At 40.3% G+C, this 14,017-nt stretch overlaps 2 protein-coding genes and 1 non-coding gene across 3 annotated transcripts in view; all 3 read right to left on the bottom strand.

The window, feature by feature from the left end:
- pwp1 (PWP1 homolog, endonuclein) overlaps positions 1-658 on the bottom strand; it is a 4,501-nt gene extending 3,843 nt beyond the window's left edge. Inside the window, 4 exon segments of the mRNA XM_025057202.1 lie at positions 1-26; positions 28-75; positions 192-250; positions 465-658. The exon segment at positions 1-26 is cut by the window's left edge and continues 90 nt beyond it. Coding sequence (XP_024912970.1) covers positions 1-26; positions 28-75; positions 192-250; positions 465-530 — 199 coding nt within the window. The 5' untranslated portion in view covers positions 531-658.
- Positions 659-2,050: 1,392 nt separating this feature from the next.
- The window catches only part of ano6 (anoctamin 6), a 14,507-nt gene continuing 2,540 nt past the window's right edge, over positions 2,051-14,017 (bottom strand). The window contains exons 2-20 of the mRNA XM_008315751.3: positions 10,439-10,509; positions 9,957-10,085; positions 8,051-8,116; positions 7,644-7,931; positions 7,020-7,133; positions 6,725-6,840; positions 6,490-6,624; positions 5,955-6,060; positions 5,774-5,834; positions 5,410-5,555; positions 5,159-5,236; positions 4,749-4,977; positions 4,496-4,665; positions 3,915-4,012; positions 3,698-3,828; positions 3,107-3,312; positions 2,813-3,012; positions 2,592-2,697; positions 2,051-2,498 (exon numbers count right to left, since the gene is read on the bottom strand). Coding sequence (XP_008313973.1) covers positions 2,283-2,498; positions 2,592-2,697; positions 2,813-3,012; positions 3,107-3,312; positions 3,698-3,828; positions 3,915-4,012; positions 4,496-4,665; positions 4,749-4,977; positions 5,159-5,236; positions 5,410-5,555; positions 5,774-5,834; positions 5,955-6,060; positions 6,490-6,624; positions 6,725-6,840; positions 7,020-7,133; positions 7,644-7,931; positions 8,051-8,116; positions 9,957-10,085; positions 10,439-10,509 — 2,666 coding nt within the window. The 3' untranslated portion in view covers positions 2,051-2,282. The remainder of the gene's footprint in view (positions 2,499-2,591; positions 2,698-2,812; positions 3,013-3,106; positions 3,313-3,697; positions 3,829-3,914; positions 4,013-4,495; positions 4,666-4,748; positions 4,978-5,158; positions 5,237-5,409; positions 5,556-5,773; positions 5,835-5,954; positions 6,061-6,489; positions 6,625-6,724; positions 6,841-7,019; positions 7,134-7,643; positions 7,932-8,050; positions 8,117-9,956; positions 10,086-10,438; positions 10,510-14,017) is intronic.
- On the bottom strand, positions 7,331-7,403 carry trnak-cuu (transfer RNA lysine (anticodon CUU)). Its single transcript has one exon. It is a non-coding gene; the product is annotated as a tRNA-Lys (tRNA).

Raw genomic sequence — 14,017 nt, 5'->3', positions numbered from 1 at the left:
GCTTCCTCAACCGCGGTGTTTGATTCTGGAGCTATAGCGTCAACGTCCTCATCTTCCTCCTCGGCTGCCAAGTCCCTGATTTAGAGAAATGAAATAAGCAGAATAAACAGAATATTACTGTTGTATTGTTTTCATTCATTTCATTTTTATTTTCCCCATGTACAATCCAAATGACAAATATTACGTCGTACCCTAATTCCTCTTTGGCTTCAGATATGATGCGCTGTAGCTCCTCTTGGCTCAGCTCAACCTGAAATTAAATATATGTATTGAATTTAAAAAAAAAAAAGGTCACGACAGCGCACAATACTGCACGCTTCGTTCAGTTCTCGTTAATATTAGAAATCAAGGGTGAGTTACAGACAAAAACGTTTATTTTATTGCTTACAAGATAATAAATAAGTTCGTGTTGACACGTTAGCCGGAGGCTAACACCTTTTAGCTCCTCCATTATCTTTGCTCACCTTGTCCGGAGTTTCTTTGGCCGCTCCTCTCTTTACCCAACCGACGCATGTTATCTGAGAACTCATGGTTAAAACGTGAATTATTTGAATGTACCAAAACAAGTCTTCAAACTGTCAGGACTCATGCACACAGTGGGTGTACATGTGAGTAAAAGGGTCCTTGTGTCGCAGATAGATTACGTCAGGAGGACGAAAATTGCCTGACTAAAAAAAAGGAACATAAATGTAAATGTTACAATACATTCCCTTTTTAGATTCAGTATTAATTTATAATAGAAAAAATGCGATTAGATTAGATTGTGTAATTATTTTAATTGCTCTCTGTATTCGTATAAACCAAGAGAGGCAATACATACATTGTATTGAAAGTTTTGTACTTACAAACTTATATAAAAAAATAAAGACCAAAAATGAAGTATGTTATAAATTTTATATATAAAAAGAATTTATTGGCACTTGGCAAAAACATAAAAACAACAGGCATATGCATCAGCAGACTATGAATCAGTGGTATATAATACAGTTTATGTACTTAGTGGCTACAGCAAACAGTTCAAATCAAAGGGCTGTACAATAATAAAACAATGGTAGTGGTCAGAGTTGTGGACAACAACACTGGAAATAGAAGTGACAAATGTCAAATCACATTTCAGATTAAGACAGAGAGTGAAACTGACATTAGCCATTTGCTAACAGCGGGCGACCAACTTGTCAAGCTGCCCTGACTCAAGCAACACTGTGTGAATCAGGTTTATAAAAAAAACAACTTTTACACTCTTCTTGCTAAGAGGTAGGAGTATCAAAGTAAACAGAAAAAAATAATCTTTTGTTCTTCACAGAAGGCCACTTAGTATCACAGGGGTAAAATTAATTAAAACTCAAGCTACTTGACTTCCATTTGTTGCCTATATTTAAAAGCTAAGTGGCTAATTGTCCCACTTTTTGAGCTAATCAGGGCTGAAACATTTAGTATAGTCATGTTTGATGTTTGGTGATGTTGTTGCTCAGCAAACCCTAAAGAATATTTGATACTAAACAAGAACAATTTAAATAAAAGTAAAATAGTGTCTCTTGATTTTTTTTTTTTTTTGCATTTATCCCTCAAAGATAAATCTGCTTTTGAATATGTTGCTAACTGCCAGGAACCTGATAGCTAAATATGTTTGTCAATTTCCTGTGAATACTTCTTCCAGGAGATGCAACCAGTGTGGCCTGTTACTAGACTGAATGCTTTGAGTTGTCTTTTGCAGGTCAAATGTAATAAACTTGATTAATACAACACAGGTTTAACATATTTCGGATGTACTGTAATACTGTTATCTCAGAGACAGTTAAGTAAAACCTAGTGAGGGGCAGGGTAAACATTAAAAAGAGTACGTAATTATTACATGAAGAGTGTCAGTGCTGAGGTATATATATAAAAAAATATAAATATACCCAAGAAATATGTATTTTTCTGAACATGGTGGTTACTTGAACACAATTATACTTTACATGATTTCAGGAGAAAATATTCCAATGCAATTTTCTTAGCTTTCCAACATTTTCAGTTCAATTCAGTTTCAAGCAAAGTCATAGTGGGTTAATTCAGTTTCAAGCAAAGTCATAGTGGCTGGTGATGTGTCGGTGGAACTAAAAGAGTGCAAATCAAAAAGCTGAGTTTAGGGACCATGAGCAGTCAGCAATGTTTTTTTTCTTTTCATTCTCTGTCTAACAGCCCCTCACAAGCTGCAGATGCCATCTATCTCAGGTCCTTCTTTATTGTAATCGTTTCCTATTTTGCTGGTCAGTACCACACCAGGGGGGTGAGGGATCCTGTCACGAGTCCAGCTCCAGCTCCAGCTCCACCTTCTCCACTCTGGTCACCGTGGTGTCATCGTCGGTCGTTCTCAAACGCTTGGTGACCAGCTTCAGGTTGGTCTCGTGGAGAATGACCTGGGTCAAGTATTTCTCTCTTTTGATCTGCTCTTTGACGGTGTATGGCACGTCTGGGATCAGGTAGGACAGGATGAACTTGGTAAAGTAGACAATGTGCTGTGAAACAGAGACACATTTTAAAATTCTACATAATTAGGATTCACTCTACGGGGGGCGGGGAGATTTTCCTGTTTTCTTTTTTGTACCAACCTCCACAACAATGATGAAAGCCATTTTTGCTGCCACCACGTGCCAGTAGTAGACGTTGTACTCATACTGTCTGGGATGTCCTGGAGGGTAGCGGAAATCTCGATACCTACAGAATAACATTTGCTTCATAACACACTCATTCAAACTTCCAGGGTTTTGAATTTATCTGTTAAAGAAGACAATGAAACATAGTATACGTAGTATATAAAACTATACTGCACCTGCAGGTAGTGATGGTTGTGCCATTATCCATGATGGGTTTGCTGCGGCTGGAGAAATCACTGGTGTTGAATATGGACAGTGAGCTGTTGATGTAGCCCTCCATGGTGTTGTTGAAGTGATCGTGGTACGGATACACAGAGAAAGACCAATAATACACCAGCCGTGGAATCATGTCTGACGTAAACGCTATGATCATGGCCTGTGGAAAACCAGAAAACCGGTTCAACGTCTTCATTTACCCCTAAAACAGGATTTTGTCTTGCACCAACGTGAATGCCTGTCTTCATGCGTACATTTGTCGCAACAGCCAAAATTGCAATGCCCTGGAGGATGGGCTGCCAGGCTCCGATGTCCTGAGCCTTCTCTGGCAGCACACGACGAAACTGGGTGGTGATTTTCCAAGCGTCCACCCGGATCTCGAAGAGGTTGTTGACCAGAGCGAGGACAGGGGCCAGCGGGAAGGAGGCCACGAACAAAGTCACAAAGCCAAACTGGATGACTGGACAGGAGCGAGACGATAAGACTTAAGAAAAACTGATGTTGATATAAATAATATCATATAATAAACATAGCTTCCTATTAGAAAACCATAAAAACGTAAGTAAGAAAAAAATTAAGAAAAATGATAAAATTTAAATAATGTTATTTTTATATTGCAGTCATTTTTATCTACTATTAATTTTGTTGAATAAAATAATTTCATATTTTGTCAACTAGAGCTGAAATCTAAATCAGTTCTACGGTCTACGTATATCTAGACTAAGACTAATGAACAATTAAGTCAAAAGATTATGATAATGATATGATAATTGTACTCGACATTGGCATAGGAGCTAATGAATACTAGCAAAATGCACATAAGAATGAAGGGTTTGTGTTGTTACCCATTTCCAGATATTCATAGAAAAGCCCTAATTTGGAGAAGGGCTGAAGCTGATAGTCCTGCTCCCAGCGAGGAACCACCTTCTCTGACGCCACACGGGTGCAGTAGCGAGAAATCAGGTTCTTCACCCACCTGCAGAACGTCAGGTAAGAAACCAATCAGAGTGTCACAAACGAGCTGTCAACCGTTGCCAACGTGTTAGGTGCGTGTTGACCTACGGCAGCAGCACTTCTTGGATGTTGTTCCAGATAGCTTTGCCCCCCATGATGATGGACAGCTGAGTGGTCAGCTCAATCAGACAACCACCGGGATCACACTGCAGCAACAGGACTCAGAGTTAGACACATTATAATACACATAATAATCATATTAATATTGGATCCAATCATGGTGTATTGGGCTCTTCTACTGAAAAATGTATTGTTTTATTACATTTGTTTCTGTTTACTACCCGGGTCGTCAAAGAATCGGAAATTAAGTGATTGGAAATTTCGGCAGAATGGATATCGGCAAAAAGTTCATATTGGTTTTAAAACTATCCCTAGTAAAAGTAAAAATGTTTATAAGAGTTTGCTTCCATTTTTAATTTTTTTCCGTCCGCTGTTTTCTGCAGCAGTCCTAGGCCCGCCTTAATGCTCTCATTGGTTGATTGTATGATGATGCTAGTTCCAAGACCCAGGGAGGGTTTGAAACGTTCCCAACCATAATGGTTTGGGAACATATTACACCTTAGGCATAATACCTTAATTAGTAGTAAAATAATAATAAGATTAGAAATAGAGAGGAGGAGAAATTTGACCTCTTCGTTCCTGTACTTTCCCAGCAGGTACACAGGTCGACCAGGATAGCTGACCGCCTTCCCTTTGATGAAGGCAATGTAGAAGCACGAAGAGTAATAGTTGACAAACTGGAAGAGGAACATCTTCAGGGTCAGGCTGTTCTCGTAGTCTGTCTTGGTGCGAGGGAGTTCTGGGGGTCGGCACAGAACCAAGAATAAGACAAGAAAACGTGTAAAAGTCGGACAAAGGACCGAGAACAAAAGCGAAACCTACCAAAGTCGGTGATCCAGATGGCGACGCGCTCGTACAGCATGTTAAGGATCATGATGACAATGAAGTTGATGAGGGACGCCGTGACCGCCGTGGCCATCTGAGGAGTCACGTACTCCTTTAACGGCTCCAGCTCCTTGAGCTCGTGGTTCCTGAATCGTGTGGAGAAGGAGAAGAAGACAGCGAGGCGGTAGACGGTGATGGCTACGATGGACGCCAGGATCAGGAATATCTAAAAGGAATTTGAAAAAGGTCTTTTTTAAACCGAGGAAGTAACTTTTAAAAAAAGGATGAGATAAATGAATAAATTTGGTATTGATATCTATATAGTGACTGGATATAACACACTACAATTAGATATGATACGACACAATACAACAGACATAGTATATAATTCACATTTCACATTTTACCCAGAATAGGACTGTCCCCGAACCTAGTGACACCCGAACACATCGTCCACAGGTGGTGTACGGAACTTTTTCTTTCACCTAAACCACAAACAAAGAAACACCATTAAAGGGCCAATTAATAAACCTAAGCAGTAAGATTACTGTAAAAGGTACATTTTTCTTTCAGTATTTAGCGCACAGTCAAATACACTGGAAACAAAACATTAAGAAAAAAGAAAAAATCTAAAAAAAAGTGTCCATATGTGATTCACCCCAGTGACAGGATTTTTCCTCTCGTAGATGCACTTGGCCTCGTACTCTGGTCGTGGAGGCTCCTCCTGCTCCAGGAACTCCACCGTGTCCCACTCATATTCCAGCTCTGCCTGGTAACGCTTCCAAAACTCCAGGAATAAAGTCACTGGACACGAAGCAGGGAAACAGTGACAGAGATGCAGCATTTTTTTTCTCCGTACAGTGTGCAGCTTCATCCATACACTCTTGAATAAATCAACGTGTTAAGAAGTGCTAAAAATTTAACAGTGCAGGTCACTGAAATATCACCTAAACAAACAGGATTTTGATTATTGTATGTTTTATATATTTTTAAAACATTGTGGTAAAAGTTGTGAAACTCACCCCAGACTGACATAAAAACTGCAAACACCAGCGTCCCAAAGTTGTCAAAAATGCAGAGTTTCTGAAACAAACGGAAAAGTCTTAAAAATGGATGGTTATCGATGCAAATATTGATTCACTCTGTGTCTAAGTCACAGCAGAGCAACTGACGTTCCACAAACTTTAAACCAGTGTTTCTCACTTTCGAAGCCTCACACGTGCTGTTCAACCTCCAGTAGTTGCAGAATCTGTCGCACTGCGGACACATGACTATGTTTCCTCCGATCTCAGGGTCGCACACCTCTTTGCTGCAGAACAGTGGAAGTGAAGTGGGTGAACATGGGTATGAATCCCTCCTCACAGTAGCACAACAGTGAATATTATCACTTTTCTCCTGAACAACCAAGACGGGTTCGAAAAAGCAAATAAAAGTTACATTTTGAGAGGAAGCCGCAGCATATCTGAAGTAGTTACAGTAAGCTCCAGCAGAGGGAGCTGTAACTGCTACTTCCCACTCAGCATAGCAGCAGAAGACAATACAATGCTTGTTTGTCAGCAGATCAAAATTATTTGAAGATGCTGTTTAAACTGTAACTGTAACAGTATTTATATTGAATACATTTTTTAATCTGTTTTTTTGTACTGAATCATTTTCCCACTGGATTTAAACAAAGAACCCTGAAAACAGCACTGAGTAGACTATAAAAGAGTAAAGTCTCGGGTCGGATGTCACGTACCTCCAAGTGCTGGTTTCTTGGGTCTTATATCCGTAGATGAAGCAGCCCAGTCCCACGACAGCAGCCACAGCCAGCATCACAGTGTAGAAACCCAACCAGGCGAAGTAAATGCCGATCTTCTCTCCGTAATACTTTCTGCAGTAAAGGCAAAGACAAATACTGTATGTCCTCCGTGTCCTGATGTCAATCAGATTTGAACCATGTTCATGAAGAGACCTCCAGAACTGTTCTTCACCTGATCAGGTCAAGTGGTTGTAACTTGTAGAAGCTTTTGGGATGAGCCCACTCCTGGTACAGCAGATACCTCTCACTGGGGCAACTCTGATCTTTGGACTTGACGTTGAACCTGCACTGTAGCATCAAAGACAGAAGAAGGCTCAAACACAGGAGTTGGACATAAATAAAGAAAATCAAGGTGTGATATTTTTCACCGGCCCCCCACCCCACACCCTCCCCTTCTTTCTCCCAAGCTCACGACATTTACCTACAGTACATACAGAGGCAAAAATCCACAGTACAGAGTGACTTACATCGTGAAGTGGATAGGCAGCTTTGTACACACCACTGTCCAACAGCTTGGTGATGCCGAACTTCTTATGACTTCCTCTTACCTCGTAGGGGGCACGACTCAGGATGTAATAAGCCTAGAAAAAACAAAGATAAAATGATTAATGTGTCGTCAAGTTATCGTCAGGTTCAGTGGTAAATATGTACAGTGGAGATAGTGCACTGTAGTATCAGGTGTGGTCACACGTAGTTCCTTTTAGCTTGGTGATCTCAGTGACATCTCTACAAAAACCATTTAACCTTCTGTACAGAGGTGGAAAGGATTTAAAAGGACCGCCCAACGTGGGGCTCGAACCCACGACCCTGAGATTAAGAGTCTCATGCTCTACCGACTGAGCTAGCCGGGCTGGTTTGTGTGCCTCTGTTGAGTTAATAAACAGGTTTAGACTGCAGCATGCTTTGGTTAGGTTTGGAAGAATTTAAATCTCCTCTCTTGATGTTTATCAGTTCTCACATTCAACAGTTCTCTGTTTATGTAAACTGGACCAACTGGCCAAAACACACTAGAGATGATTTCCTTCCAAAGAAACGCAACGAGTGTGAGCACACCCTTATGGGACCGACTGCAATAACATGTGGCAACTTGCCATCCTGCTCCTCATGGACGGAGTGAAGAAGTTGTCCGGGTTCTTGATGTAGAAGTACTCAAGGCGGTCTTTCTCAAAGGGGGCGGTGAAGTACTCCGTCTCCTTGCTGATGAGCTCTTCGTTAGGGTAGAAGTGCTTGGTGATGCAGGAGAAGAAGCGCCACGGGGACGGACGCGATGCCAGGTCGTTGGGCTGGATGGGGAGCTTGATGTGCAGGACTTCAGCGTAGGTGCAGAGCACGTCCCACGGCATGTGGACCTTGACAAACATCCGTTTCTCATCCACGACCTGCAGAAGAACCAACAAAGTTGAGGATGAGTGTGAAAGACTACGTTCACACCGCGGTGACAAATGCAGTGTAGACAGTGTGGAAAAATCCAATAAATAATCAAATAAATCGTACGTACAGATTTTGTGGCCTCCAGCTCCATTCCCATCTTCATCAGACTGGCCTCAAAGTATTCCCTTCGTCTCTACACAGAAGTACACAGAAAATGACTTTCCAATGTTTGTTCATCCACGTACGACAAATTAAACAGCAGAGCGATAGTCACAATAACGACAGTGAAATAATCCATGAACAGCCCTGCAGGAAGTTACTGGTCTGAACTATTCTCTGTTACTTCCTTTCACACCATGATCAAACATTAGCAACAGCTTAGCACAGACCAGTTTTGAAATATCTTTATTGCTCAACACATTTTTTATTTATTTCTGGTTTAGAGTCAATAAAAGTGTATTTATATATTTTTATACTATGTATTAATCTGACACGTTTCTTTAAACTATTTCCTTGGACAAATGGATTTAGTTTTTACATGTGGTGCATGTATTTGAACAGTGTACCATGTTAAAGTCCCTAGAATTGTCTTTGTTTATACTGTACATAGTGACCATTGAATAAATACCACCAACAAGTCTGAGCAGGTTTTGTTTTACGTTTTTTTTTCTCTACTTGGCAACTTCAGCTCTATTGTTATGTTGACATTTGACCAAACTTAAACATCGCTCCTGTTTGTTTTAGCAGAACCTTCCTTCATGGTGTTCAGGAAACTATAAACTGTAACTATAAATGAATTTAGCATCGTTCTGATCTAATAAACAGGCCTGCTCCATCTGATCTGGGGCCACACCCTCCCTATGGACTGGGCCTAATGCAGAAAATCTTTTAGAAACAGCTGTTCCAGGGTGTGCCAGGCAGAGACGTCCGTCTTCCTCATCCCCCTCTGGATTTACTTTGGCTCAGAAACCAGGACTTGCCTCAGTCAGTCATGTGATCTTGAACATCAACATCAACATTTCTATCGATCCTGATCACAGATCTAAACAAATCACTGTGGTACCGTTTCAGCCGACACATCACGGAGACACCATCTCAGAACCATATGATAATTACAGATGCAACACTGTGGCGTAACTATGGTCTGTGGGTCGGCAGTGTTGCCCAAGGGTTGCGTTACACATCCCTTAGTGCAGACTTGTTGTGACAGACAGTAACTAACAACACACCTGTCTGTGAGCCAACCACGTGAGTTCTCAAAACTCTTTATTGTTTCCTGAGAATATTTATATTTTATATTTTTTATATATATTTTATAATTATAATAAAAATAATATATTTAGACAAACATGGAATTAAGGGTCAGAGCTTGAAGCATTTGATATTTTATGAATGTTGTGAAATTGTTTATGAATTGTCAATTGAAAATTGATATTTTATCATATTTTCCTGCAACTTATGTCCCAAATAATGAGTCTGTTAACCTTAAACATATGTTAAATATAAACATCCTGTCAACTAAACCAAAACTCACAGGTTGCAGCTCTTAACAGATCAGACCAAGAACATCAGTGCAGTGGAGGTTGTGTCCAGGTTGAGTTCCTTGACAGTGTTGCTGAATAAACACTGTTTAATCCTGTTGCAAATAAAACACCCTTCACAAACAAACACAGGTGACGACCAGAAGTTCGCATCGGTACAGGTCACTTCATAACTGACTGTACATGTTGCACGAATCAGTGAACTTGTACTGCACTGCTTTGAATAATACTGAGAATGAATAGCGCCCTTCATTTAGAAGAATATTTATACATGTATTTCAAGGGAAGCAGACAGATCGTTGGTACTAAACATAAGGAGCAGGGGAGTTTTTGTTGACCTACAAGGGCTGTGGTTCAAACCAGTCCAATCCTTGAACCACTACACCATGCACTGTGACCCATCTGTGGGGCTCAACCCAAAGTTTGACAAACACTAATCTGATCCGGCCAAGAAATGAAAAACGAATTATGCAGAAATACTGGAGAACCTACTTTACGTCTCTGGAACGTGTGCCTCTTCTCAAACTCCTTCTTGTCCTCGTCTTCATAGACCAGGATGAAATCGATCCGTCTCACGCCGTCATTGAAGAAAAGGGAGTCGGGTTTGTCGTTAAACTCCGCCTGGGGACAGAAACACAGCTCTGCAGGTAAGTCCGCAGCCTGAAAGTCAAACTCGTCTTCAACCATCGTGCCGTACATGGTGGAAGGTGCTGAAAAGGTGAGGACTGTAGGCAAAGCAAACTGCTGAATGTCGACCTTGATGCTGGGCATACAGGAGCCATGGATAATGTCAACAAACTTTGTGATTCCCGCCCCATTGTTTAATCTCTCTCTCTCTCTCTCTCTCTCTCTCTCCACCATCGTCATCTCACTGTGTATATTCATCCTGCAGTCACTCTTCTCACCTTAATCCCTGACAACACTATGCAGAGTTGTTGTCATATTTAAACTCCAGTGGGACTGTGTGGACTCACCTGTTGTGTTATCCGTACTTTGGCTCCTTCTTTTATTGAATGATATGTTGGTAAGAACTCCTCGGGATAAACTGTAGAAAAAAAAACATAAGAAAGAGAAATAAATAACACGTAATACATTTTTTTAAGAGATCTAACATCCTCGAGCCGTTATCAATATTTGCGTTTGTATTTAGGCCGTCACATGATGAAAATGTTTAATCCAATTAATCACGGGGTTGCTGCGGAGTGATCAAAATTATTCATGATTATTTGAGCTACGTCAACATTTCTAACCATAAAAAAATAGCTGGAACAGGAATATAAATAAAAGCAAGTTGATGTTTGAAAAGAAAATGAAGTTTAAATATATCAATAAAATTAAGCCTAACTCAGATGATGGATTAAAAAAATAGTAAAAAGTGTCGAGAGTTTGTTTAATGTTGTCCTCAGGGAGACGTTAAGATGGTATTTTGGACCAGGTGTGTGCTGGAATTATTGGTTGTACAGTGTGCGTCATTCATTATATGCATTAAAATATTTAATCTGAATAATATCACAACTTCATTAAAGCATACTGACTGGTACTACCGGTATTCACAGCTCTAGTGTCATGTCATTCATTCTTGATGGCCTGTGTACTAGAGAAAGTTGTAGTCTGAAGTTTTGTTGTTTTGTTATTTAATTCACAATTAAAGGGTTTGATATGACTTAGGTATGAAGTAAACCACGAGGTTTAGTTTGAAGGTCTGCCTCAAATTCCTCTCTGAGTCAGCTGTGTTACGTCATCCTGGATCAGCTGCTATTTTTCTACAGGTCATCTGACACAGTTTTATTTCCAGCGAAGAGAAACACCGGGCTTCTTCAGACAGAGTCTGTGTGAACAGAAATCTCAGGTTTGAATGACATAATTAGGTGAGTGGATAAAATCAACAGCTGACATGTAGTTAATGCTGCGCCTCGGCCCTGAGAATCTAACATCAGTCAGACTATAATAATTCCCGTAACTCTGTCTGATTTTATTTGGAGCAATGTTTCCTTAGATCCTCAACTCAAGTGCAAAAACCGGGGTCTTTCCGTGTTGATACAAACAAAGGTCACTTGACTGTCAGTGTTTGTTATTGTAATGGTTCTGCAACATTGCTCTTGGAATGTTGGCGCTGCTTAAAGCCATTGTGCACCTGGAAACATTCAGGAGTGTCACGTAGTTCGTAGAAAGGTGGAGAACATTTAAAGTTCTCTGTTAGAATAGAGCGGTTGAACTGTTTTCAAAGGTTTTAAGTAAAATATACAAGTATGGGGAAAATACAAAGATGGTCTGCAAGATTAATGAAAAAAGAAAAACAATATAACCAGAGGCTGCTCACGGCACACCACCAAACAAAACTCTCACAAAACGTATACAGTATGTAATGAAATAAAATCATCTTCTAGTTTAAATTACTTCATAATAGAGTCTGTTTAGATAAAGACAACGCTAATATACTGGCAGGAATTAAAGAAAGGCACACACAAAGGTCTTCTTCAACAGCTCTGATTATTTTTTTTTTAGTTTTAATAGTCATATGCTGCCATCTAGCAGAAGAGGATTTAATTGCTCTGCCTGTCACGCCTTGACAAAAAATATTTGCAGTAAATAAATAATAGTTTTGGGACCAATTAAGTGACATTGGATAATTTTTCACAGCACATCTAATGTTCTCTTACATTTTACTCTAAGTTTAAGGCTGGTCGTCTGTTTCAGGGTTTGACCTGTTGTGCATCCAAGCAAGGCTTTTCTGAATACTGTGAATGAAACTGGTAGTTATCAGTTAACTGTTTCCCTGTTGTCATCTTGAACCAGTTGGATTTTTCTCCTCTGACTTTAACACACTGCTTTTGCTTAGAAAAGAAAGCTGTTGTAAGTGTGAGTTTAAATTGTTGCTTGTCTCTACAGGTGGCCCAGTGATGGCCTGGTTACATGTACAGTGTGTATCCCACACTCACTCAATAAATGCTGGGATTTGCTCAAGTTCTGATCGTGACCCTAAAAAATATTGAATTTTAAAAGGTCATCCCAGGACATTGTGTACCAAAAACCAGGTCCACATGAAAGATGGTATGATAAGATAGGCATATGCATTCACAGCAGCTCAATAGGTGAGCCGTTAAATAGCCATTGGTTATAAAGGGACTATAGATTATCCAAGGTCACTGCACCTTTTCACTGTTTCCAAAACTGAAGATTTGACCTAGTGACCTTTCTTTGACAAGCCTGTTTTCCAAACACCGTGCTGGTCTGACAAGCTGCACTCCACAGTCTACCCACTGCATTCAACGATCACTGTGGGAAACACTGACTAAGAAATGAGCTTGTAGTTCAGACTGCAATCATACCATGATTGACTGTGTCCTCTGCTATGATCCTGTCGTCCTCAGGAACACATGAAGAACAGATGAAGCAGCATTTGATTCGGAAAAGTTCCTTAATATTTCCATTTAAACTGGCCGTTCATGAGGAAACTAAGCAAAACCACATGTTGTTTTCAAAACACTTGCCTTAGTTACAGCCTGGGAAGGACTTGCTTTCAAATCTCTTCCTCTTGCAGCCACCCTGATGAATTAGTAACTGTCATGAGCTTTTCATTCACCTTCTGCATTCAGTAATTAACACATCGTGTCATTACTGAAGTCACATGAAAGACGGGGAACTCATAGCAAAACAACATCCCTACTGTTGTGTTGTTCGTCGTGTTTGATTCAAAACACAAATGATGTCATTTGTGCCTTGCTGTTAACACTTTGGTCTGTAATGTGGCTACGATGCGGAACGCCTTCTGGAACACAAAAACGAACAGCAAAACAAAATCTCAGGGAGAACGGAAACCGTTTCAACCACACGGCTGCAGTGATGACCATAAAAAAGTACCCACGGCTGACACTGCCCGACCTCATTTCCTCTCTAGAGCACATCCGCACTTTATGCTACAAGCAAACAATTGAGTACTTGTAAGGATTTCCTCATCCTTAAACACAGTCGCCCTCTTATAATATTTAGGCATTTCGTTGGACCAATGACATTAGCCCAAAACCCTGGAACCCAGGAAATTCCTGCATCAAACATGGGAACATGAATGATGACGACACAATGGCAGACGCTTGGTGTGATCTGGTTTTAATTAAAGCACAGTGAAGAGATGTTGACGGAGCAACACTTCTACCAAACATGTCCATTACCAGAGTAAAAAAATAATGTGTGAGTGTTCAAAAAAGAAAAAGAAAAACGTGAGCTTCAAAAACTCTCACTACACAACAATTGGATAGGGTTGCAATACCTTGCAATATGAGTGAGTCTTCCAAAAAAAAAAGTGAGCTTCAAAAACTGTTTTTCTCTCACTACATAACAATTGGATAGGGTTGCAATACCTTGCTATACCACATGAGGTTGTGGTTGGCTACCCCCGACAGCCTTGAACCGCATCAGTGTATTTCTGTCTTGTTTTCACATATTGCAGCTAAGTTTGTGTACTACTAATGGATCACATCTGCTCCATTGTTCAGAAATCCCTTCAAGTTTATAGTTTTAGCACAAGTTTTTGGCACATGTTTTCTTGTCGACGA

This window comes from Cynoglossus semilaevis, chromosome 8, assembly GCF_000523025.1.
Source record: "Cynoglossus semilaevis isolate Cse_v1.0 chromosome 8, Cse_v1.0, whole genome shotgun sequence".
Classification (NCBI taxonomy): domain Eukaryota; kingdom Metazoa; phylum Chordata; class Actinopteri; order Pleuronectiformes; family Cynoglossidae; genus Cynoglossus; species Cynoglossus semilaevis.
This window is presented reverse-complemented; position numbering and strand designations above follow the sequence as displayed.